At 35.7% G+C, this 25,743-nt stretch overlaps 2 protein-coding genes and 1 non-coding gene across 3 annotated transcripts in view; 1 reads left to right on the top strand and 2 right to left on the bottom strand.

Moving 5' to 3' along the window:
* LOC121426905 (2-hydroxyacyl-CoA lyase 1-like) overlaps positions 1-23,388 on the bottom strand; it is a 44,880-nt gene extending 21,492 nt beyond the window's left edge. The window contains exons 1-9 of the mRNA XM_041623312.1: positions 23,227-23,388; positions 22,279-22,383; positions 21,499-21,539; positions 20,104-20,184; positions 19,089-19,161; positions 18,531-18,608; positions 17,509-17,603; positions 16,685-16,797; positions 15,178-15,313 (exon numbers count right to left, since the gene is read on the bottom strand). Coding sequence (XP_041479246.1) covers positions 15,178-15,313; positions 16,685-16,797; positions 17,509-17,603; positions 18,531-18,608; positions 19,089-19,161; positions 20,104-20,184; positions 21,499-21,539; positions 22,279-22,383; positions 23,227-23,283 — 779 coding nt within the window. The 5' untranslated portion in view covers positions 23,284-23,388. The remainder of the gene's footprint in view (positions 1-15,177; positions 15,314-16,684; positions 16,798-17,508; positions 17,604-18,530; positions 18,609-19,088; positions 19,162-20,103; positions 20,185-21,498; positions 21,540-22,278; positions 22,384-23,226) is intronic.
* On the top strand, positions 318-11,090 carry LOC121426906. Its single transcript, XM_041623313.1, has 5 exons — positions 318-1,343; positions 4,590-4,766; positions 6,196-6,342; positions 8,051-8,122; positions 9,880-11,090. Exons 1-5 carry the CDS (start codon positions 1,299-1,301, stop codon positions 10,864-10,866), a joined length of 1,428 nt encoding a protein of 475 aa, XP_041479247.1. The 5' UTR covers positions 318-1,298; the 3' UTR covers positions 10,867-11,090.
* A 557-nt stretch (positions 23,389-23,945) lies between the features above and the next one.
* TRNAI-UAU lies at positions 23,946-24,051 on the bottom strand. Its single transcript has 2 exons — positions 24,014-24,051; positions 23,946-23,981 (listed from the first exon to the last, which is right to left on the bottom strand). It is a non-coding gene; the product is annotated as a tRNA-Ile (tRNA).
* Between the last annotated feature and the right edge of the window lie 1,692 nt (positions 24,052-25,743).

Below are 25,743 nucleotides of genomic sequence, written 5' to 3'. Positions count from 1 at the left end.
TTTTTGACTTGCGTTTAAACGCAACTCTTTCTGCAACGGGCCCCAGCGCTGATATCGCCTCTTCAGGGGACAACAACCCCTCAATTCATACGAATTGATGAAGAGCGAAATCCATTGATTTACAATGCTATGTACTTGTATGTTTAAATTGTCACTTCCCACTCTAATTTTTTTTATGTTAATTGTTTCTGATGTTAAATAGTTTGTATTCTGTATTTTTGACGTTGTTTTTTTATGATGATATATTTTATCTTGACATGTATTTTAAACTGCAGGGCGCCTTTGTAAAGCAGTTTTAAGAACTGAACAGGCCTACCCTGCAGTATACAATAAATCAACAACATAAATAATAAGATATAGCTAGCTGTCCATAATATTTTTATAATACACAGTATTACTACAAATTAGCAATCAATATCCGTTTTTTATATTTGAATTTTTATGGTTTTATTTCCGGAATCTCATAAACACTACAATAGGCCTATAATTTCTCTATGAATTAAAATCAATATGTACCCGAACAAAATATTCCCGGCATTATCAGACAAGATAGGCATTCTTTAAATTGTCAAGATGAGACGTTCATGCAGCGAATTGTCATTCCAAAATAAGTAATTGGGCCAGCATATCAGGCCTATTGTCTATTTCTCAGAGGCCCATAGTTGTGTAGCTTGGCTTGTAAAATCCCGCCGTAATCTGCTCATGCATTTGGATATACGCGCGCGCGGTCTTTAATTCGATCGTATACTATTACAATAAAGCCAATGCCCTATATGGAATTCCGTTCCCAAGCAGACATGGCAATGTTGTTGTTTTTTTCTATATAGGCTTTTGTACAAAAGAGACAATTACTCGTATCGTACAATTTCCTGCACTGCGGAGACGGTCCCTTACAGTAAGAGGCACTCAACTTTATGGAGGCACTACAAAACAGACCGATCCCAGCTTTCACAATTCCCTGCTGCTTTTATCATGCAACCAGCTGCACCGCACACCGCGAGTAACGTTCGCATGATGCAGACGATCCCTTTGTCGACCGCATGCCAGTAACCTTTACCCGGGCCGCTTTCTGGTCTCTGATTGGCGCATTCCTTACCGCTAAGCTTCGGTGCTTCGTTATCGCTTCCCCTTCATAACTGCTGTGTGCGGTTGGCAGTTATCCTGGGCTAGGTAAATGTATTCCAATATACACACAGCCGGAATGAATAACAAGCACAAATCCTCAATATATCGCACAGACAACAGTACTAGTAGTACATGCAAGCTTTATGCTCCAACCATACATCTAACACGAGTAAATGTACAACCGCCAACAGGCTGACTGGTGCAGTACCAACTTATTCGTGAGTATATTTTATAAAAGTAATAAATTGAGTCATTTGCACCATTACTTTTAGAGCAATACCGGTATAGCGTGCATGATGAATGTGAATAAACTGAATATGAGGTGAATGTGAATAAACTGATGCCATGCGGTCGATATGTTTCCCGCGTGCATTTATAATTTTCAACATGCATGTTCAAGTTGAGACGAGGTAGGATTTGAGCAAATATACACATGTAGTATACATAGATTTAGTGTATTAGATAAAATCTCGTTGCTTGGCTCTATTTGGATTCAACTTTGTCATGGGTGGATATTAGTCTGAAATATTATCATTTTTTAGGTTTTAGAATTGGGGCCATGGCAATGGTATAAGTTATCGACCTAAAATTGCATTGTTGATTCATGACCGCGCACAACTGCGCCCATGTAAATCACTAGCATGCATCGTTCTCTGCATGCAAGGGACAGGGCACTCAAACGTATTGCGAGGTTAGTATTAGGGGGAGCGTTTAACATTTCAGTCAAGTTGTCAGGTCTGACAACTTTCCTCAATTTTAATTGGCTGAGAAGCTCAGTTCCTATGGTAACTGTCGGATAAATCAAGACTTGTCGGACAAATCGAATATCCTTTCTGGAACGCTCTCCTTTTCGGTTCAAAAGCTATTGTAGGATGGTTATTTTGTCATTTTGCTATTTCCTTTGATTTGTGTTTTCTTCAGGTGTTTTACATTTCTGTTCTGTCTAGACTTATGTTCATTTGCATTCCTTTTCAGCACTGCCCTTGCAGTCTGAACTTAGGTTATATGAGTTTAATGATATTCAGTTGTCATTCATTCATTCTACTCTGAATGCCTTTCCCTGATTCTCTTTTGTCATCTTCATTCTTTCTCTATTCTCTTCAGGTGTTCCACTCATTCCATCCCTCACCTGACTCCTTAGTTTCTACTTCCATTATTACTTAATCACCAGTCATTCGATGGCGTGGGTTCGAATCCCACCGCTGCCACCAGTTGTAAGGTTGAGAAAATTATAAATTCACAATTCACAAATCAAATCTATTGTCCGATTTAAATGGGGACGTTGGAGAAAAAAAATACTACCCCACTTTATCACGTCATTGGGCAAGGGGGGTGGGGGTGGTATGAGTAATAACCGAACGCTTTAGGTGTTGCGTAATTGTAATCCCCTTTTTGTGACAATAAAGACAAGGTTTGTCACAAAAAAAGATAAGTTTTAGTGTGACAATTAAGACAAGTCTAGTTGCCCTCTGTGCTCCGTTTCCTCCCTTGATTCTTCGTATTGTTCAGACAAGAAGCTGGGTATTCCTTACTTAAAGTTTCTGGCCACATATGCGATATAAGCTGGAGACTGGAAAGTCACAATATACTGTGTGAAATGGGTCCTTGTATAACCTATAGAGAATTTCACACAGCTAACTTAAGACGGGGGAAATTTCCAGAACATAATAACCAACTACATGTACGTAGCAATAATGGACACATTTTTCGAAAATAATGTGGCCTATTACTATCTATTCTCGCCAGACTTTGATTTATGCGCTTTCTTCTGTTCTTGTTTTTAACAAAATATACTTGCCGTTGAATAAGATTAATTTCATTTACTTCTAGATCGGTTATTATTCCCTCTTTCATTAGTTGCGTTCATACAGTGAACAATATCATTTATTTATTCAATTAATTCGTTCATGATGGGATACATGTGCATAAGCTTGAATGAAGTTTAACGAAAAACAAGAAAGGCGTTGCCTTACTAACTTATGCATTGCGAAATTGTTCTCAATACTTAAACAATTTATTTCACATTTTTTTATAATTTTTTCTTCTGCATAAGAATAAGAGACATTCTTACATGAATAAATAAGAAATGTATATCACTGGACATATTCAATCACTTGTAGAAAATCAATTGTCATTGTAAGTAAGCAAAATGGTTGAGAATATGACAAATCAAACATTAAATACATTATTTGGAAATAAATGAGCAGAATGTGTGACAACAAATTATTAAAAGCAAACGCTTTTTATAATACATGATCAATAAGAAAAAACGATGATAATGGGGAAAATTGTGATGATGGTGATTAATGATGATATGATGATGATGGTGATTAATGATGATATGCTGATAAATGATATGATGATGATGATGTTGATTAATGATGACGATGATGATTAATGTTGATGACGATGATGATGATGGTGATTATTCTGATTAATCGGACGATGATATGATGATGATGGAGATGAAGCTAGTGGTGGAAAAGAAAAAGATTTTGACACAGGAAGTCTTCATGGCATATTCCGATAGTAATATTACCTTAACTTCCACTTTAAATGAATGTGGGGGAACAAGAAGTTTGAAAGGATGAATCATATAAAAGGGAAAATCGTATAATTATTATTCCTTAATTTAATAGACAGAGTGGACTCGTGAATTCATCACTAATTCGATACTTTTGGACAAAGTCTCGGTTTATTTGAAAACCATGTAATCTTCAAAAGGCTATAAAAGCTTATTTTTTATCAAAATTTTGATGGAAATTTTTATATTTCAATCTACTTGTTTAACTCATCATTACTCTTCCGAATGTGCTTTTAAAATTGACCCGAGGGCAAATATTTTTTAATATTCATTTCAAATCACAACCTATGCACGTTAAAACCAATACACTATTCGTCAAAGAGTATAGGGTGTTCACCGGGAGTATTGCACCTGCCGGTCCCGGCAAAATTCAGGTCGAGTCAATCTTGACATTCATATGCCATAATAATCAATATCATGACTGTGGGCATTAATGGAAAGACAAGACACATCAATGAAATTATGAAGTAGTAAACAATTCGGAAATAAATTTGGTGATAATAGACAAAACCGAATACAAATTAGCAGCTTAGAAACATTTTTACTCTCGATAACAGTGTGGGATAAATATCTCTAATAACAACCCAAATCCCAATAGAGTATTCTCTCCGAGGAAATTGTCACCCAGATGTATTTCTTAATTAGGAAGATCATAGTTACTCAAAGATGAGATTTGCGAAGATTTTCTTCACCACAAGAAAAAGGATTATGCTTCAATCCCATCTAATGTGTACTTCTTATTCTTAGCTGCTTGCCTGACATCCCAATTAGTTAAAAAAATATCCTTTACCGTCACCTTTCATTTTGGTTTAAATATCCTAATTATCTCAACTATGTATGTGTAACTATATACAATTATATATTCAAATTGATATTTCAGATTGGCAACATTCTCGTGATACAAGCATTCCATCATAATCCCGAAATGTTTAAATCGGGTTTTCAACCAGTGTGTGTTCTATACCAAGGTAATCAGTCTCCCTTTGATGGAAGCTGCCAGTTGGTTTGCCGACATCAGATTCAACAAGAAGACATCAACACAGGAGACACAGTTACGGTAATTATTTTTTTTTTCTTCCTTAAAAGTAAATCATTTTGATACAAACGATATGCACAAATATCAAGTAAAATGTAATATCTTCTTTTCAACAGTGCACATTTTTTTTACCAATGTTTCTAATTTTTTTAGCAACAACGAATAAGTACCCAACTCATGAAGTGTGTATAAATTCCGATTTCTTTTCAAATTAAAACTGTCAAGTCTCTTTTAAAATTTTTGCTCACTTTCTCATTCAATCTTGCCACGGCATCATTGACCTTTTAAAGGTCAAGTCCACCCCAACAAAAAGTTGATTTGAATACAAAGAGAAAAGTCAAACAAGCATAAAACTGAAAAATTCATGAAAATCGGGTGTAAAATAAGAAAGTAATGACATATTAAAATTTCACTTATTTTTTCCAAAACACAACTCAGTGATATGCAAATGAAGGAGTTGATGATGTCCCCCACTCACTATTTGTATTGTTTGAATTATACAACATTTCAATTTTTACAGATTTGACAATAAGAACCCTCTTGTTTAAACCACAAAATTTTAATGATGATTACACATGTTTACGGAAGAAAAATTAGAATATGTGATATTCCTTGTAATAAAATACATAAGAAATAGCGATTTGATGACTCATTAGTGTCCTCATTTGCATAACGATCAGGATGTGAATATATCTACATGTATTTGGTTAAATCAAATCGAAATTTAAAATGTCATAACTTTCTTATTTTACTACCGATTTTGATGAAATTTTAATGATTTTCAGTCTTATGCTCATTGTGTTTTTCTCTTTATATTCAAACCAACTTTTTGTTGGGGTGGGCTTGTCCTTTAGATATATATATGTATATATGTATGTATTGGACTCCTCCATATACTCTCAAAACTATGGAGTTTTAAATACAAGTCAGTGTTACCACCAAAGATGTTCAAATAACACTGCACATGAAATGCCATAAATGCTTTTTCAAATCAACACCATTAATTTCACACTCCTTGAGTAGAATCTTTGGGGTGTCCTGTCATTCGCAACACCAACTTTTTAAAGTGTTGTAAACACCTTGGTCATCATCAGTAGCAGATCCAGGGGGGTGGGGCACCGCATATGCCCCTCCCCCTTTAGAGCGATTTTCAGTATCTCTAATGTGAATACAATACAAGAATGCCTCCCCCCCCCCCCTTTTTAAAAGATGGAGCATTTGGGAATATGTTTTTGAAGCATGTGAGGACCCTTTGTCAAATGTGCCCCCCCCCCTCAATTTTCAAAAATCTTGGATCCGCCCCTGGTCCTCATCAGGGAAATTATCAATCACATAATTATCTGCCAACATCTGATTCCACAATCACTAGAGTAAATTATTTCCTTTCAATCTTCTCATTTTTATGATACCATAATGTTCCATTGTCTCTTTTAATCACCATATATATTAGGTGATAGATTTAGGTGGCTCTAATGGAAGTGGGACGGCTGGTGCCAAGAATGAAGGACCTCCCATCAGACAAGGCATCGTTATGGGTCAGGAGATGGTCTCGAGTCTGATTGCAGCTCAATTCAAAACCAAACTGCCAGAAGAAACAGTATGTAATTATAATGTATACATGTAATAATAATCAATAACTGAATCAATCCAGGGGTGGGGGCGTCGTGGTCTAGTGGTTAAGACTCCAGTCTTTCAATCTGAAGGACGTAGGTTCCATTCAAAGCCATGGTGTGTTTTTTTTCATCCACATTGTGCTGCACTCAACCCAAGTGAGGCAAATGGGTACTGGCACGAAGTAATTCTTCAAAAAGCTGTGTGCACCAGAATCGGTAGACTAGCTTAGCCGGGGTAATATAGGAGCGCCTCGAGCACTTAGCAAGGTGGATACGTGCGCTATACAAATCCTATATTATTATTATTATTAAAAACATGAGTCACAGCCAAATGACTGAACTGGTTGTATATATACAAAGTACAAACAAAAAATAGGCTCATTACATATTTCAAACATTAAACAGCAACATTTGTACATGAGACAAGAAATAAGACGTTAATAAGGCAAGAGTAGTTTTACAGGCAACGAAAAGATTACAAGTGGTAAAATATGAATGTTAAAAACAATGCAAGTTTTGAATGATCATTGAAAATGCATATATACAGATATTGAATTAGAGTGTTGCTTTCCTAATTCATGCTTAAAAATTGATATTGCAAGTATTTGTGATATAACTTTCAAAAGAGTAATGGGCTCATTGATTGGGTATAGTTTTATTCAAAAGATCTACAAGATATGGTACAGGGCTATTGTGGTCACGATTTGTTTTGCATTTGAATTACTGATATCTAGGAGTATGGTCAAGATTGACAATTGAATATTTTTCCACATCAAATATGAAGATTTGAACCATAGTTCATCATCACACAGGTTGCGATCTAGAAAGGTAGTTTAAATCTGGTTTTAAATTCAAATTAAATTCAAATTCAAATTTATTTCCACAATTAGAAATATAAGTATATACAAATCATTGACATTAAAAGATATATTACACGTGGAGGGGTCAAAGAAAGCATAACTGCTTGTATAATTGGCCCCTAAAGTATAGTATAAATCATATTAATACATGTAAAGTAAACAAACAATATGATCATAACACAATTACAAATACGTCTAAGAGAAGGGAGGGGGGTGAAAACAAATCATTACAATAAATGGAAAGCCGTGTTTAAAAGTGTTTTGTTTTGAAGACATGCACGTTTAAATTGATTTAAAGATTTTGATAATTTAACAGAATTCGGTAATGAGTTCCAAAAGAGTGGTCCAAAATAAAAAACAGATCGTCTAGTTAAAGCTATGTGTGGCAAAGGAGGGTGATAACTGTTACAATTTCTAGTTTGATATGAGTGATATAAATTATTCATTTTAAAATAATCTTGAAGAGACTTAGGTAACATATGGTTGTGGCATTGGTACATGAATAAATCAAGAGCAAATGCATAACTCACATGCAAGATTCAAGAAAAACAAACAAACCAGAATCACACACTAAGTGTAGGTCTGTATGTTAAAAAATTACTTTCTGCAAACCTCTCTTTAAATCATTGTGACTTATGATACTTTTTACATATATATTTTATCATTAGAACTCATATTCCAGACAATTACTGGGATAGTGGGATATAACCTAATAAAAGAGGTAGTAGGTTTAAATTCAAACGGAGGTAAAGCTGCAAGATAGGAATACAGTTTCTCATCCACAAATGTATAAATATTCAAAGGTAACATTTTCATCACTATTTCTTTGCAGAGTCCAAATCCGAACAAAAGGAGAAAGATGTCTGACGAACAAGATAACTCAAAAGATGAGAAAGGCAAACTAGTAGGTTTTTTATCTATCTTTAATAGAACATTTAGGGAGGATCCGGTTAGAAATTGTCTTTACAGGTCAAGTCCACCTCAGAAAAATGATGGTTTGAATCAATAGAGAAAAATCAGAGGAGCACAATGCTGAAAACTTCATCAAAATCTGATGTAAAATAAGAAAGTTATGACATTTAAAAGTTTCGCTTATTTTTAACAAAATAATTATATGAACGTGCGAAATCAGAGAGTCAATGTCACTCACTGTTTCTTTTGTTTTTATTGTTTGAATTATACAATATTTCAATTTTTACGAATATGACGATTAAAAAATAATGGACTCCCACGTGTTCAGGGAGGAATGAAACTTCATTTCACATGGACTCCCACATGTTCAGGGAGGAATGAATCTTCATTTCACATGACAATGATGAGAATATAAAAATATTACATATTTCATGTAATAAAATACAAAATAAATAGTGATGTCATCAGTTCCTCATTTGCATTCTGACCGAGATGTGCATATAACTCTTTTGTGAAATGAAGCAGAACTTTAAAATGCCATAAATTTCTAATTTTACATCCGATTTTGATGAAATTTTCAGTGTTATGCTTGTTAAATTTTTCTTTTTTTTATTCAAATCAAGTTTTTGTTGGGGTGGACTTGTCATTTTAAAAAGCATAAGGTGCAACATGGCCATACACTAACAAAGAGAAGTTGCCCCTTGGCCTCTTCCTAGAAATTAAATGTTTTCCAAATTCTGTTTTTATTCCTTTTTTCATTGAATAGTGTGGAAAAATCCTGTATTTTTGCCCCCTCCCCACAAAAATTGTTTGAATAGTTTTATAGCATCCCATGTTAGTGCCCTATAACATAAATGAAGTGACTCAAACTATGGATAGCCAATTGTGACCTAAACCTTTCACAGTAGAGGTTCAATGTAATTGTATCAGCTCATTTGACTCTCAAGTCATTCTCAACTTCTCTGGAAGGATAAATAAAATAGATGTCCTCACCACTGAAGGATTGGGAAAGATGACAGTAAAAATAAGCATACCATGTAATTAAAATTGTGATGCTTTTAGCTTTCTATAATTTTAGCACAGAGTTGGACCATGGTGTATAAAAATTATCTTAAAATCAGAATATGGGCCAATGAATGTGAACAGACAAGAATCTTTAAAGGGATGGTCCGGGCTGAAAATATTTATATGCCGAAAATTTCATCAAAATCGGATAACAAATAATAAAGTTGTTGAAGTTTAAAGTTGAGCAATATTTTGTGAAAACAGTCATCATGAATATTCATTAGGAGGGCTGATGATGTCACATCTCCACTTTCCGTTTTCTTACGTTATTACATAAAAATCATATTTTTTTCATTATTTCATACTTGTGTAAATAATGTGTCTCCTTTATAATGAAATAAGTTACAGCAATAAATAGCTAATGCACTAAATCAGTTGTCAATCCAATTTTTCTAGTTCTTGGAGGAAAAAAATGGAATAAACCTTATTTCATATAATAAAATACAAAAGAACAAGTGGAGATGTGACATCATCAGTTCATCTAATGAATTTTCATGACGTATGTTTTAACAAAATATTGCGAAACTTTACAATTCAATTACTTTGTTACATGTATTTGTTATCCAACTTTGATGAAATTTTCAACAGTTTGCTCAGTGAATTCTACTCTTTTTATCAAGCTATGCATGCTTTCAGCCCGGACCATCCCTTTAATGGTCATTGTGCTATTTTTATTGCAAACAGGAGACGAGCCTGCTCCGAAGTGTCAATTCAGCTGTGAATGTGCTAAGTAATGAGGTCGCAAGGCAATCCAAGGAGCTTGCTCACATAAAGCAACGACAAATCCAGATGATGAATCTCCTTGATGGGGTGTTCAGGAAACGAGAAGTCACATACATGGGAGAGTCGTCTTCAACATCGTCTGTAGTTCATGTCCGAAATCGGGAGGAGGAGTTAACAGACTCGGGGCCAGTCATATCATCTGTTCGGTCCACTGCTGCAGGAACTGGTGGCAAAGTAATGAACATTAAATCTGAGATCCATGCAAGAAGTTCACCTGTACCTTCACAAGGTAGTGAGTCATTCGAGGAGGGTTTGTACTCGGTGGTCAAACTGTCCCCAGAACAGGAGCATGGATGGGAGGAGGACCCAGGTACACCTTCGACAGCTGGAGACAAGCCACGGTATCTTGAAGGGACAGTTCTGGACAACAAAGGGCAGTATATTGAGAAGGTAACAGCAGAAGAAAAGAACAATCAATTTGAACAGTCAGTCCTAGACAACAAGAAGCAGTATCTTGACCAGATATTTAAAAACTGGCGACGTGGTGACAATGTCGAGATCGGAAACTACACTCTTAAGGTGATGATGCCCGTTACTGAGCTTGAAGATATTCTGTACAAGACGAACAATGCTACCAGCTTCGCTTATCGCTTGGCTGGGAAGTGCTTCACATCGAGGGAGATGTTGGAGGGCAACACAAGAGGTGGAGGATTCCGCATGGATGGAGAGGTCTTCAAGCAACTGAATCCGGACGTTGTGGAGATGATCGGAGGAGAAGTGAAGAAACGCTTTCCATTCAGTGACGAAGCTTTGCTTTCTCGCATTGTAAGGAATGCCATCAATGAGAGGGCACGTAATGAAAGGAAGAAGAAAGCTAGATTCACCTCGCACAAGTTTGAAGACGAGAGCTCACCACAAATAATCACTGACTCAGAGACTTTTGAATAATTTTTCAGTTAAAGGAGACATCACGTTGAATTCTTCGAAAATACAGCAAGAAGCTACAATTTGTATGTAACTGAATCAATCCTTAACTGAGTACTGCAATATTTGCAGAGATGCCAACCCTTCCACATCTATTGTAAGGGTTCTGAACGCATACATTCGTAATTCCGAAGCTTCGTTATTCCGAGGGTTCGTAAGTCCGAAAACGAAATGAGGTTCGTAATTCCGAAGGTTTGTTAGTCCGAAAAAAAAGTGAGGTTCATAATTCCCGAAGGTTCGTTAGTCCGAAAATGTAATGATTAACGAACCTTATTTCGTTTTCGGATTAATGAACCTTATTTCGTTTTCGGATTATTGAACCTTCGGAATAACGCCACAAATGTTCGGATTAACGAACCCTTTCACGTTTTCTGATTAACGAACATTGAGGTATAGGCAGTTTACACGTTTCGGAATTACAAAGTGTAACCGGTTCTGAAAAGTAGCCCTAACTCTTTATGTTTACCATCACCACCTGTATCATCATTGAATATGTCAAACCTTTCATAATTTTTCAAAACATGCATGAGATGCATACTTTATATTTTTTTCTGACATTTTTTAAGTTAAAATAGCGATTTTTTAAATATTTCTTAAACATGTCAACTGATGCAAAATAATTTTCAAAGGTTGGCATTTCAGTCTTTGAATAGCAAATTAGTGGCAGCAATTTTAGACCATTCAAGTTAAAAAAGTCCAGATTACAGGTCAAAGTAGTTCAGTCATATTGAGTGATCTTGACTCTTATCATTATGTAACATTTCAAATCTTTCTGCTTTCCAGACTGTTAATCATGGACCATTACAAAAGTGTATATATTTATACTGTCAGTTCATTCTAGAATTAACAAAAATATTCATAATGCACTGATAACATGAAGCTCCAAATCAATATTCAAGTTGATTCCTACTGATGCACGAAGCTTAATACAACTCAGATATTTCTCTATTAAACTAAAGTAGCAAAATAGGTTTCAAAGGTCTTCTAAGAAATTTTTTCAATGATTCTTTTTAACTTGCTAAGCCCCTTCTCTGAAAGAATAGCTCCTGGGGCCTGTTGCACGAATATTTTTTGGGGGCCAGTTTTTCACTGATTATTGTCAATGAGACAATTTTGTTCATCAGAGGTTTTGTTTATTTGCCAGTTTTTAATGACAAAAATTTTATGCAACAGGCCAAAGATGTCATTTTTACATTGACAAAAGAATGATTGTCCGTGAGCTAACATTACAAAGGAATGGTGGTAGGTAGCTTTGCCACAGCTGACCACCTGGACCCCATCTTACAAAGAGTTACAATTGATGCAATCAATCTCAATTATATGGAAACCCATAAATGTCGTAATTTTTTCTTTAGGAAAATTGCCCAGTGTCCTTTGAAAACTAAGAGAACCACACTGAATTGTCAAGAAAACAGTGAATGTATGAATGTACATCATTTCTAGAAAATATTTTGAACAACAAAGTAGTTTAGATGTTGATATTGCTGGCTTCCCATAGTTGCAATTGATCAGATCAATCGCAATTCTTTGTAAGACGAGGCCCTGATATCAACATATGATGTGCAACATCAGACAAGCTATAACTTCATCGGCAAACTTTAAAGACAGTGTAAACGTATTATATGATAGCATGGAATACCATTGAATAACATTGTAATCTGCTAGTGATCCTGACTGTCATCAGATGATGTCACAAACACAATGAGATCTCCAACTCTTTTTTTTTAAGGTGGGAAGCTTATGAAGTTAAAAATCGTTCCTATTTAAAAAAAAAACTAAAATTACTCAGCACTTTGTATCACAGGGGATAACTTGATTTTGTTATTAACAGATCCTTAAAAAAATAGCAACTGGTGCAAGTGTCCAGAAATTCAATGGGGACTCCAAGTCTACATGTGCAGTATGAATTAAATGCTTCCATTGTGTGGGTTGAGGAAATAAAAATTGAGCCAAGACTATGGTCCAGTCTGAGCAAGAATTTTATTTGATGCTTCTTTATTTTTAGATTTTTCTTCAAGACCATTGTTTGGATTCAAACTCAGAATTACTTTCATTCTCTTCTAATAAAGTTATACAAGTGAATTTTTATGTTATGGTTATTGAAGCATCCTGGCATGAAATGGAGAAGGATAATACATGTACCTCTAAAGATTTTTGAGGTGGAAGCAAAAGAGTTGCTCACATTAAAATGGTGACAAAACAAGTTTAATCAAGGTTTGGGGCACTCAAAATAACACATTGTGGAGCTCTAAAATAATAACTTTCCAAAGTAAATCAATCAATTCCAAATGAGGTTGTTTTGACAATCATTTTTTGTGTTCTACTGCCTTGATTTCACTTACTTTCTAGAGATCAAAATCTGATCCATATTCATAAACCATCGTTAACTACATGAAAAGCACAGCTGATTGACTGACTGAGCATTATCATTGGACATCCCTCTATTGTTCTTGGTGCTTTCTGGGCCCCGTCTTACAAAGAGTTACATCACGATTGATCCGATCAACAACCATGGAAAGCCAGCAACATCAACATCTCAAATGCATGTTTTTCAAAATATTTCTAGATATGATGTATATTCATACATTCATCGTTCTCTTTAATATTTAGTGTGATTTTTTTTGTTTACTAAGGAGATTATGCAAAGTTCTTGTAGAAAATAATTATGGTATGGATGGATTTCCATAGAGTTAGGTTTCATTGGATCAATCGTAACTCTTTGTAAGACGGGGCCCAGGTCTGCCTCAGTAGACATGTGGACACTCACTAAGCAAATATCCATTCAAAGTTAAGTTCATTTATCCAACAACAAATAACAAAAGTTTTCTTATCCTCAGATGTATGTTTGTTCTATAGCGTGTCCTCCAAGCTTATGGATTATTCAACTCCACCATAGCATCAGACAGATAGACACAGCACCCAATGCAGTGTTTTACATATATTTGTGGTGAATCTATTCACATGTAACTTGTTCTTTATGATTTGTGTATTCATGGAGAAAGGAAGATTTGCCGATATGCACAAAAGCAGAGTCAATTTGCGAGTTTTTACGTATCTATGATATCCTTTTATTCGTTGAAAGAGATATAAAACTTATTTTTTCTTAACCAACATGGATCATTTTCTTTGATGTAAAAATAGTAGAAATAAAAAAGATGCACTCATAAACTAAAGCAGTTTAAAGAACTTTATTTGTTTTTTAAAATCCAGTTGAGAAAAAAAATATCCCTTTTTTTGGCGATGGATATGAACATCTGTACCCTACAAAGTGCAAACTTGCATCTTTTCGTTTAATGATTAATGAGGGGTTAAATTTGAACCTTTCTTTAACTTGTGGAAGTGGTTTATGGTACACCATGTATAAGTCCTAGAAAGGATTAAGAAAAGTGGAGAGATATCAAAGTGAAATGGAGAGGTGAGAAAGTGGAGGTTAGAGGATAGTATCTTTTAGAAAAGAGTGAAGTCCTAGAGTGACTAAAAGGAATTTGATCTACGGAGAGAAGAGAAGCTTAGGAAGTTCACAAGATGAGAGGCTTAAGAAGTTGAAGAGAGCCTTGAGTAGTGAGAGGAGTCTGGGCTGTCTGGCTTGAGTTGGCTGGCTGAGTGTAGAGCTGTATAGCAGGAGCAAGAGAGACAACTCTCTCCTGTTCCAGAACTCACTTGCTGACTCAATCCAGCCTTCTCTCATTAGAGACGCCCCCTTCCCCTCTGACCAGCCACCTCAAACTCAAGCACCCTTCTCAAAACATGATCCACATCCCTCCTCTATGCATGCCCATACAAACATACTCTTTGTCATTTGAACCATCATCTCTTCCAAACCCAACATCTGGGCAATTCCATACAATATGTACATCAGACCCCCTATATGTGGGACCTTCATGAAATTTTTGGTCTCTAATCTTTTGTTCTTTAAACAGTCTGTAATGTTCTCTAATTGATCATGACTTGATCAGTTCATGAAGTGAAGCAAGACTTGAGAGAAATGGGTGTCGGACTTACAAAGAGGTTGATCATTTAATGGAATTGTCCATCTGCATCAAAACCTCAGTCTTCTTCATATCAACCAGCTCCACACCTAGCATCACTCTCACCATTGCTCTCTCTCAGTCCTTCTCAAATTCCCCATCTCATTTTCAATCAAACATCATGTTTCGCTTCCAGACAAATTGCTGATTTCATGCAAATCCCATACAAGTGGGGACGTTCATGATCGTTATCATCAGTCAAATAAATCTTGGTGTTCAAAAATAAAAAGCACCATAAAGGATTTACCTTGAGCGAGCTGCTATAACACACTGCTTGTGATCATCAGGCATAACACCTTTACCCATGGGGGTGGGGAGAAAAGGAAGACCGGTTTGCTCCAAGAAAGCTCGCACCTCTTCCTCTGCACAGGCATATGCTGCTCCTGAAATATACATTCATTTGTTATACAGGCTTTTAGACATCTTGCAAATCCCAAACTAAATTCAATCAAATTTTGAAGAGCTAAAGTGAGGGAATAATTGATTTTCTAGGAAAGTAGATGTGAATATTCTTGCACCAACATTAGATTCAGAGTAGATGCAAATATTAACTGCTTTATAAAAACAAATCTAAGACTATCTTTATTTGTATAATTATTATCATTATGAATCAGCATTCAGCATATAAAAGAAAACAAGTACATTTGTTTTTGCTGTACTCACCCATGGTCATAGGTGCTTTCTCTATTTGCCTGGGATATAGGTTTTGTGCCAAGTTTGATACAGGGCTCGAATTAAGAATTTAAAGGGGCAAGGCCATTTTTTAAAAGGGCACTTAAGGGAAAGGGGAGGCAGTTTTCACTTTATGGGACATCCAAGGCCACCAAAAAAAGGGCATCAATAATAAATGCACTTTTCAATGGGGCACATGCACTGGATTACCGCAGGGCACCAAGGTCACATCAAAAAAGGGCAGTTATTTTGGCCTTAAGTCTACAAATATTTGAAAGGGCATCAAGGCCATTTCTGAGGGCATCTAAGGCCATGGCCTTGGATGGCCTTGGATTAATTCGAGCCCTGTTGACATTCCCATTTTTGCTGAAATATAAAAATGTTTCATCTACAGTAAGAAGGGCGGCAACCTTGCAATCATTTATATCATCTTATTGGAGAAACCGAAGATCTTATTCCAGGTTTTAAGACACAATTCACTAAACTTTATTCTGTTTGTATCGTTCTAATTTGTTGTCCTTTGTTTTTTCTTTTGTATGTGTTTAAATGTAGCAGGGCCCTCTGGGAGAACAGTGTACGTCACTGATGAGGCTACCCTGGATAAATAAGACTATATAATAATAATAATAATAAAAGGTGACCTGCTTTAAAAATAACTGAAATTTAAGGCCTGGCCCCGTAACCCAACGGTCAGCGATTAATCGCTAATTTTAGAGAACAATTCTGATTGGTTCCTCGTCAGTCTACTGAGCAAAATGTGAATGCAACGATGATCTTGATAGGCCATTTCATTAAGAGATTAATTGCTAATCTGTGTGTTCCAGGGCCCTGATGGTGTAAACAATAAAATGAACAAGGATCAAGAGGAACATTTAAGTTGTATGTTCGCCGATTATCTCTTTATTTGTATGTATAATCAATTTTTCATAATGGTGTTTTTACTTTTACTTTTTAGTTTCTTTATTGTTCTTTTAGTGATATATCTTCTACTTATATTCTTTTTCCCCCTTCGTTCACAGCACTTAGAAACTTTTAATATAAAGCGCTTTATAAATTTGGTATATTATCATTATTATTAATACCTTTTCCTACAATCACCAAAGGATTCTTAGCCTGTGAGAGAGCTTCCAGAGCTCTAGTGACTTGTAAAGCCTCAGCAAATGTCTTGGGTGGAGGTCCTACTTTAGGGAAAAACCTGAAGAAACCACAAAACATATGATTCAAATCAAAATAGGCATTAGCTTTCATGGACAGTGGATTATTCTGTGCTGACCACAGACATTAGGGAAAGCACTGGAGATACCGATAATTTCTTTGGGGTTAAGGTTCAAGGTTCAAAGTTTATTCATATTCACATCAACATCTCACATTTTCAAATACATTCAATAATATTACACAATAAAAATTTTCATAGATAACCATTGAATGTATACATTATATAACAATAGAAAAAAAGTAGTAGAATGTATTCTTGTAATTGGTTCTAAACTAATGACAAAGAAAGAAAATGAGAGATGTGGATATGAGGGAGCCAAGAGTTAAAGCAAAGCTTGTTGGTTGAAGGCTCCAAAGCAAACTTGAAATACCAGTGAGATTCTCCGGCCAAGCTCAACATTACAAAACACAAGAGATGGTGGCCATCATTTTAAAAATATTTTGTGGAGCAGCATAGCTTATTATATGATCTCTTTTTTTTCATCACAGAATTTTACCAACAACAAAATATTTACTTGCCATAAAAGATGTTACACAGCTATAAGGATGTGGACATTTTCGGTGTACCAAATATTCGTTTGTTTTGCTCCTGGTTGAGATTACTAAAAATCTTTCAAATAATTCTCTAATCACAGCAATAATTCATATAGCTCTGACATCAAAATAATTGTGACTGATCCTCAGAACTAACCTGACATTACTCTCTTCTACGGTTCTATTCACCATATCACCGTTGACATCAAGATAGCATGCTCCTGGTCTTCCGTGGGTGCTGATACGAACCGCCTGTAAGAGCAAGGGAAGTATTTCACTAAACATATTGGCCTGAATTTACAAAGGTGGTTTTGAAAACCCACAGTTGAGTCCATGGTTTATGCAGATTTCCTGTATAAATTACAATTATTTTACCGCATATCTTAAAAAATGTCCAATGCTGATGTATGCTTTTGTCACAGTGCACCAAATTGACGCCTGTTGCCTTGGATATCCACGCTACTTTCTTCATGAGTCCACTGTTTTGAATTAATGAGTCCAGAATAAGAATAGCGTAACTGGTGTCAATTTGGTGCACTCTGACAAAAGCGCGCACCATCATTGGACATTTGTCATCCATGCGCCCGATACGCGCTAAATTATGCGTAATTTATACAGGAAATCTGCATAAACTATGGATTCAGCCGTGGGTTTTCACAACCACCTTTGTGAATTCGGGCCACTGTCACTGATTTATATGCATAACTGTAATAAGCTACTGTAATCTTTGCATCCGAATTGCTCAGAACAATTTAGTCATTGAAAATCAGTCAAGATACTTCATGAAAACACTCCCAAGGATGACAAGAAATGTCAAAGGTCAAAGTCATATTTCATATACCTATTATTTCTTGTTTTACCTCATTCAGTCATAAGCCACAAGTATGGAAGCCCTTAATCATATGATATATATTTGGTTCAGAATTCAACAAATCAAACATAATTAATAAGGATATTAAATTCAAGACAATATTGTTTTCAATAATTGGACAAGATTTTCTCTTTCTACAAATCTACAAATATTTCTTGAAGATATGACAATAAGGCACTTCCAGATTGTTAACTTAGTATAATGCCCACATATTTATAACATATTCAATATCTGTAGTATTCGTTTAAGACAAGTCTATAGCCCAAGCAAAAAAAGAATAGCTAAAGCTGTTTCTTCTGAAACCTCACCTTTTCTACAAAGAATGGAATATGCTCTATTGATGGTGGTCTTGCAGAAAACTTGGTATACAACCTTGCACTTTCAACCTGTAAAATGAGCAAATGAATACAAAAAAAAATCATCAAACGTGGGCAATATTGTACTTCTTATATCAGATGCGTATGCTGAATAACCTGATAGAATATCACCATATTTTATTAAAAATCTGGTGGATTTTTGATAAAGCTGTTCGTAAGTTAAGAGCGACTTTAAGAACGACTGGTGAACCTTTCCTACGCGCTAGGCCATTACCAATGAACACGTTAGTGTATACCATTTATCACCCGAAAGGATCACCAGCCATTCTTAAAGTCGCTCTTAACCTACGAACAGCTTTATGAAACGGCCCCCAAGCCAAAGGAGGGGGCTTTGACATCTATGCCCACCCCTTTTACTTGAAATCAAAGGAGGGTGGAGAAGCAAATTAGTGTGATTTGGTAGAAGATAACCTGGGCTTAGCCCCAAAAATGGAGGATCGCAACTCAACCCCCCCCCTCAGTCCACCAGTGACATCATGAATCATTTACCTGAGGCCATTCCTGAAAAGCACCTGTTCCTTCTTGGTCTTCATCGCTTGATCCTCCAATTACAATGACAGGCCTGCATTTAAAAAAAGGGCGCAAAGTAAAGCCTATTTTACTTTGTTTTAAATCCCTCCGAAAGTGTATGTCACCATTCCGATTCATTCATAGATTATATGAACGTAGCGGAACCTAAAACAGTTATGTCGAGGATATGAAATCAAAATGTGTTTTATTGCATATATTTTGAGATTTTATATAAATATTAGTTTTGATGCCAAGTGAGAATGAAAAAATATCTGCATATTTTATTTCTTATTTTGTTATAAATATAAAAACACTTTTCAAGCCAGAATGGGCAGTTTTTTTTTAGGAAACAATTTTTGTCTGTAGTTTTTTGATGTTAAGTTACTGCATATGTATAATAAGTGTCCAAGGAGAATTGGGGATTTGAACCTACATCTTGCCAAGCACTAAATGTAGTTCATAGCACAGTCAGATACTAAACTCATATACCTAGGATCCCCTATTTTGGTTCTGACCCGTGTTCATGTACTGCAATTGACGTAACATTAATAGGAGGTATTTTACACCTTAAAACCTTACTTTAAAATTTCTATTATTGTCATTGTTAGGTCTCTCCTTTTAGAAGGTTTTTCCCCCTTTTCATTCATTCCTATCAACCGTGGAGCGTTATGGCCCAGAGGATTAGTCTTCGGACTTTGAAAAAGAGGGTCATGGGTTCGAATCCCAGCCATGGTGTAATTTCCTTCAGCAAGAAATTTATCCACATTGTGCTGCACTTGACCCAGGTGAGGTGAATGGGTACCCGGTAGGATTTATTCCTTGAATGCTTTAGCACCTATATGGCCGCTCAGCTACAGCCGGGGTAATAATGATATACCAAGTATATTTCAGTGCCTTGAGCACATAATCAATGTGGATTTGGCGCTTTAGAAATACTCTATATCATTATTATAAGTATCAATATCTTGTACACACATACAGACACTAAACTCACCAAGCATTGATAGTTGCATTAGCCAAGCCACCCAGAGTGTGCAACATCCCAGGTCCAGATACAACTAACACAACTCCTGGTCTAAGAAAAAAAATAACAGATAATTTCAATTTGTCTTTCCACTCTTGTTTTTCTTTGACATTGACAATGAATTAAAATATCTGAAAATTGGTAAAATATACATACTGAAATTGATTCAAAATCATCATTTGCAAACAAATTAGCTAGGTATTTATGTTATCTGGGCCCCTTCTTACAAAGAGATACCATTGATCTGATCATCTTAGACTATATGGAAATCCAACAATGTCATAATTTTATCTCTAGGAAATGTGCATGATGTCCCTTGTAAAAAAGGAGAGCACACTTGAATTTTCAAGAAAAGGATGAATGTTTGATAATATATCACATCTAGAAAATATTTTGGACATGCATTTTGGATGTTGACATTGCTGGCTTTCCATAGTTGTGATTGACAGGGCTCAGATATCATATTTACATGTAATGATAATAATCTAAAAGGTGTTTGGGGAAAAATATTTTGAATATTTCTAGTATTTTATGAAAGGTCTATTAATTCACAGAATTCCAAGAATGCTCGTGCACCCAATCAGGGTAGCCATGCTAAAGCCGAGGTAATAGCACACAGCACTTAGAAACATTTGTACTGAGCGCTATATAAATGTTGCATATTATTATCATACTTAGTAGTACGAGACCAAGATCCATAATAATGAGCTTCAAAGTTCATATTAAAGGACAAGTCCACCCCAACAAAAACTTGATTTGAATAAAAAGTGAAAAATTCAACGAGCATAACACTGAAAATTTCATCAAAATCGGATTTAAAATAAGAAAGTTATGGCATTTTAAAGTTTCGCTTATTTTCAACAAAATAGTTATATGAACGAGCCAGTTACATCCAAATGAGAGAGTTGATGACATCACTCACTCACTATTTCTTTTTTATTATTAGAAATATGAAATATTTTTATTTTCTCATCATTGTCATGTGAAATGAAGTTTCATTCCTCCCTGAACACGTGGAATTCCATTATTTTAACATTTTGTGCTTCAGGCAAGGAGGTCCTAATCGTCAAATTCGTAAAAATTGAAATATTGTATAATTCAAACAATAAAAAACAAAAGAAATAGTGACATCATTGACTCTCTCATTTGGATGTAACTGGCTCGTTCACATAACTATTTTGTTGAACATAAGCGAAACTTTGAAATGTCATATCTTTCTTATTTTACATTCGATTTTGATGAAATTTTCAGGATTGTGCTTGTCTGATTTTTCTCTATTGATTCAAATTAACATTTTTTCTGAGGTGGACTTGACCTATAAGATATTTAAAGGAAACAAAATGAACTATGATTCATTCAACATACCTTCCTGTCAGATATCCAATAGCTTGAGCAGCATAGCAGGCCTGTAAGAAACAAACAAAAAATTGGAAGTAGAACTATACCATTGAGGGTGGGGTGCGTACTTCTCAGCTGAGAGCCTGACATGAAACATATGTAGTCACAGTTGACTGAGCAAACTGTATCGTGTGTTATGAGGGCTTAGGTAACCATTTCACCCTGTGACATCCATCAAAGCTCTCACATTTCTGGGAGACATTTTAATTCATTGAATAGGCCGTGGATACAAAGTATAGCATTTTACTTTGAGAATATTGGGCCTACATAAAACCATGCTGCTGTTGCATTGTTGTTTAAAATGAAATCAAACTTCACAAATTATTTTAATGAAGCTGTACTAACTCCCAAACAAAATTGCCTGTCAAACTTTGGAGAGCTAGAGCTCTTGCACATTCCTCATGGCAATAAATTGATAACTGCTACCTGAATGGCCACAACAACACCATTGAATATACATCCATTCAAAGAGGAATTGGATTAATCAAAGCAACCAATGCCTTGGCCTTGAATGCCTACATGTACGATAATCAATGCCCAAAAGGTCCTCTGATTTTCAAATTATCAGTGTTTAATTTTTCTTTCAATTTGTGCAGTTACATGTCAAGCTTTGCCAAAAATATTAAAATGGAATACAATTTGAATTCTATATTCACAGCTCGCTCATTCCTCATAGAGCTCTATAAACTTGAGCCCTGCAACCTGCATTGCCTACAATATTAGAATGTAAGAATACCATATACTCACAGCTTGCTCATTCCTCATAGCTATAAACTTGAGCCCTGCAACCTGCATTGCCACACCCACCTCGATGACTGGATACCCAACGATTCCAAATACATACTCCACACCCTGGATGGTGACATAAAAGAATATGAAAAATTCAAGAGCTGACTCTGTCTCAAAAAGTTTATAATCATTAATTATTAAGTCTGGTAGTGCACTGCTTTTATTTGCTGGGCTTCCTTGCCTCAGTAAAACTAAGAATTGCATTACAAAATTAGCACAGGCCTATATCTAATTTACACAAAATCAACAAAAAAAAAAAGAATAGGCCTAGAGGAGCCAACTGAAAGTGGAAAAGTCGGCATTATCGTGATATAGGTAACCACCATTCACTTCATACAGCAGCGCTTTATTCAGTCGCACGCACGGTTCCCTATTTCCACCTCCATTCACTTTGTACACAAATGCGCGTACACAAATCTATGAGTGGTTTCCAAAACCACGATTTGGCCGAAAAGTAATTTATAAAAATAACGGCCAAATCGTGGTTTTGGAAACCACTCATAGATTTGTGTACGCGCATTTGTGTACAAAGTGAATGGAGGTGGAAATAGGGAACCGTGCATGCGAGATGCGACTGAATGAAGCGCTGCTGTATGAAGTGAATGGTGGTTACCTAATGCCAAAATAACCCTTTTAACTTAAGATATCTCGATCTCTGTGTTTCCAACCATGCCAACATGCATTTCAGGAAATGGCCCTAAAGATGGTATTGGTAAACCGACATCCGATCCCAATAATTTCCATCACTTTAGCATTCCGACCCTACACGACGTCGCAATGCTATTCATTCTACACACAAACTTTTGTCTCCATCATGAACATTGCCAATTCACAGACTAAATAAATTCATCGACTTGTCAAGATGTCTATTCTTAACCTCAAAAAACATACATAATATTAAATTACCTGATCGACTAAAGCACGGGAAAGAACTGCTGCACCATCTATTGAGTCACCAGCCATGTTTGAATGTTAAATCTGAAAACTACGAGGTTTACGAGAGCTAAGTTTAGTTTAAAAAATATTGATGGGCGTGCATTTGTTTGTTTATCATGAATATTACGCGTTCCATACACAACACACTTTTATCGTATGCCAAAGTAGTGTCTTGGCGTAATGATGAAAAAAAACAATAAGAAAAAAATAATGTAGAAAAATAAAGGAAAAGAAATGAAAGGATCCATAACGAAATTCATATGAAGTCTCAACTTTTTAAAACAATTTCGAATGGGCTGGGTTGAATGAATATATTTTGCTTCATACAGGTGCTCATGGCACTTGTAAACTATATAAAACTTTTAAAAAGTGTTTTCGTTTAAATAAGCTGGCATATAGGGCCTTCATATGAAGTATGAAAAACCCGTGTGTGTTCTTTTTTTTTACTTATTTTTGTGAAGAAGTAATGCATATGCAACAGAATACCTAAATAATATAGCGAAATTACTCAAAACTAAATTTTCTTGATGGAAGTTGGGTTTTTAATTCCCGGCGGGATTGAAATTATGCCTCAGTGATATGGGGATTTTATTATGGTAACAGTAACAATTAGGTGGGGGAAATTTTGTACATCCCATTGACAGCCTTGACAGAACTAGCGGTGTCCAGCTCACAAAAACAAACCAATATTCCCCAGGTGAGGCTCGAACTCACAACCTCCGCATCGCTCTATAGCCAGACGGTGCTTGGTACTGTCTATAAGTACAGCGCGCTAACCTGTTGCGCCACTGGGGATGGTTGACTATTGGTGGGGAAATAAGAATTATATATATATAGCGGTACGAGGTCTTGGGCGGGGGAGGGGGGTTAATATTGGAAGTTTGGAGCTCCACGTTCCTCGACCAAGACAAAAGAATGAAAGAGAAAAAAGTATAAAAGCTAGGGATGAGATTATCATTTTTTTTTTCATTATTTTTTGTAGTCAAATCATAGAAGAAGTAAATGACCTCTAAAAACGGTATGCAATCAATATTGAGTACAGATCCCGCATATTTTGTAAATTTCACGCAAATTGCGTTGAAATTTACCCTTAAAACATGTATTCTTCCCATTATGGGGGAATCAAATTACCCAGTAAACATGCATGTCCCCTAATTCCTCCCCAAAATTCTGTAAATCAGCGTTTTTAGACTGTGATATGTTCAGAATTAAGTGAACATTTCTTTAAAATAAATCAATTTTCTATTTCCTTCTGACGTGCCATATCCCTTTTTCAAATGTCGACCACTTTCAGCTCAGAAAATAAACAAAGTGATAATATTCTCTAAATTGGTGACAATTATCGTTTTCAGAGAAGTGCAACTTAATTAGCCACCCCTAACCCAGGACCATACCCGATGAGTTGATATTAATGATCGATGAAGCAAAGCTCAGTGTTTTTTTATTTTTCTTTAGAAAGTTAGATATTCACTAAAAGTATGTTTCCCTAATCCCCATTCATTTACCCCCATCTCTTTCTCTCTCACATCTTGCTGGACCTGTGTAAATATGATACTAACATATGAGGGAAAGTCGAATATATAATGTACGATAAATGAAAACAGCTATAATTTCAGAATAATGACCTTATCTCAATTTCAAAATCCCGTTTACTTTTATCTAATACAAACATAAACTTAAAAATAGCTATAGTCATCTAACCTTTAAAATGGTACACACCGCACCTTTTTTTTGCCTGTCAAATTGTACGTGGACGAAATTACCTTAAAATTTTAGTGAAGGTGACCTTTTTATTGGAGGGGGCTGTCAATTTTTATCGGGAAATGACCCCCCCCCCTGGAAAAATCCTTGATCCGCCCCTGCGCTCGGTCATGACATACAGTATTGACACTCCATACAAAAACACGTTCTTGTAATTCCATCTCGTTTTTGTATTTTAATACAAGTATAAGATCTTTATCGTATTCATTCATTTTTTTTTATATTTAAGGGCTCAACTTATGATTTACATCCAAGATGCATCCATAATGAAAATAGAGAAGGTAACCTGAAATTCTTCACTAGGAATAGTGGGGAAAACGATATTGTTCACACATAATTTATAGGTACGATAAATTCAATAAATTAATAAACTGTTCATGGTACACAGTATAAGAAATAAACATTCTTGGAGATACATGATGAGTACATGCATGATGGCGAACTGGAAAGAGACGGAGAGGGGGGGGGGGGGGGGCGGGGATGAATAGTCAGGAGAGAAAGGTGACAAAGCGGGGGGGGGGGGGCGGATACCCATGCTCCAGTTCATGGTTACAAATATTGCTTAGAATGTCAATTTTACGTCAAAATATTAAAAATCAAACATTTTGAGCTTGCGCGCGCGCATAACATATGAAGAAAATGGATGATTATATGAATGATTATAAGCCATCACAACATAAACTTTCAAAACGTGGAAATAGCACAATGATACGAATAAAATGGGGG

The sequence above is a fragment of the Lytechinus variegatus genome, chromosome 13 (genome assembly GCF_018143015.1).
Source record: "Lytechinus variegatus isolate NC3 chromosome 13, Lvar_3.0, whole genome shotgun sequence".
Classification (NCBI taxonomy): Eukaryota; Metazoa; Echinodermata; class Echinoidea; order Temnopleuroida; family Toxopneustidae; genus Lytechinus; species Lytechinus variegatus.
The sequence above is the reverse complement of the archived record's forward strand: the minus strand, read 5'-3'. Positions and strand labels throughout refer to the sequence as shown.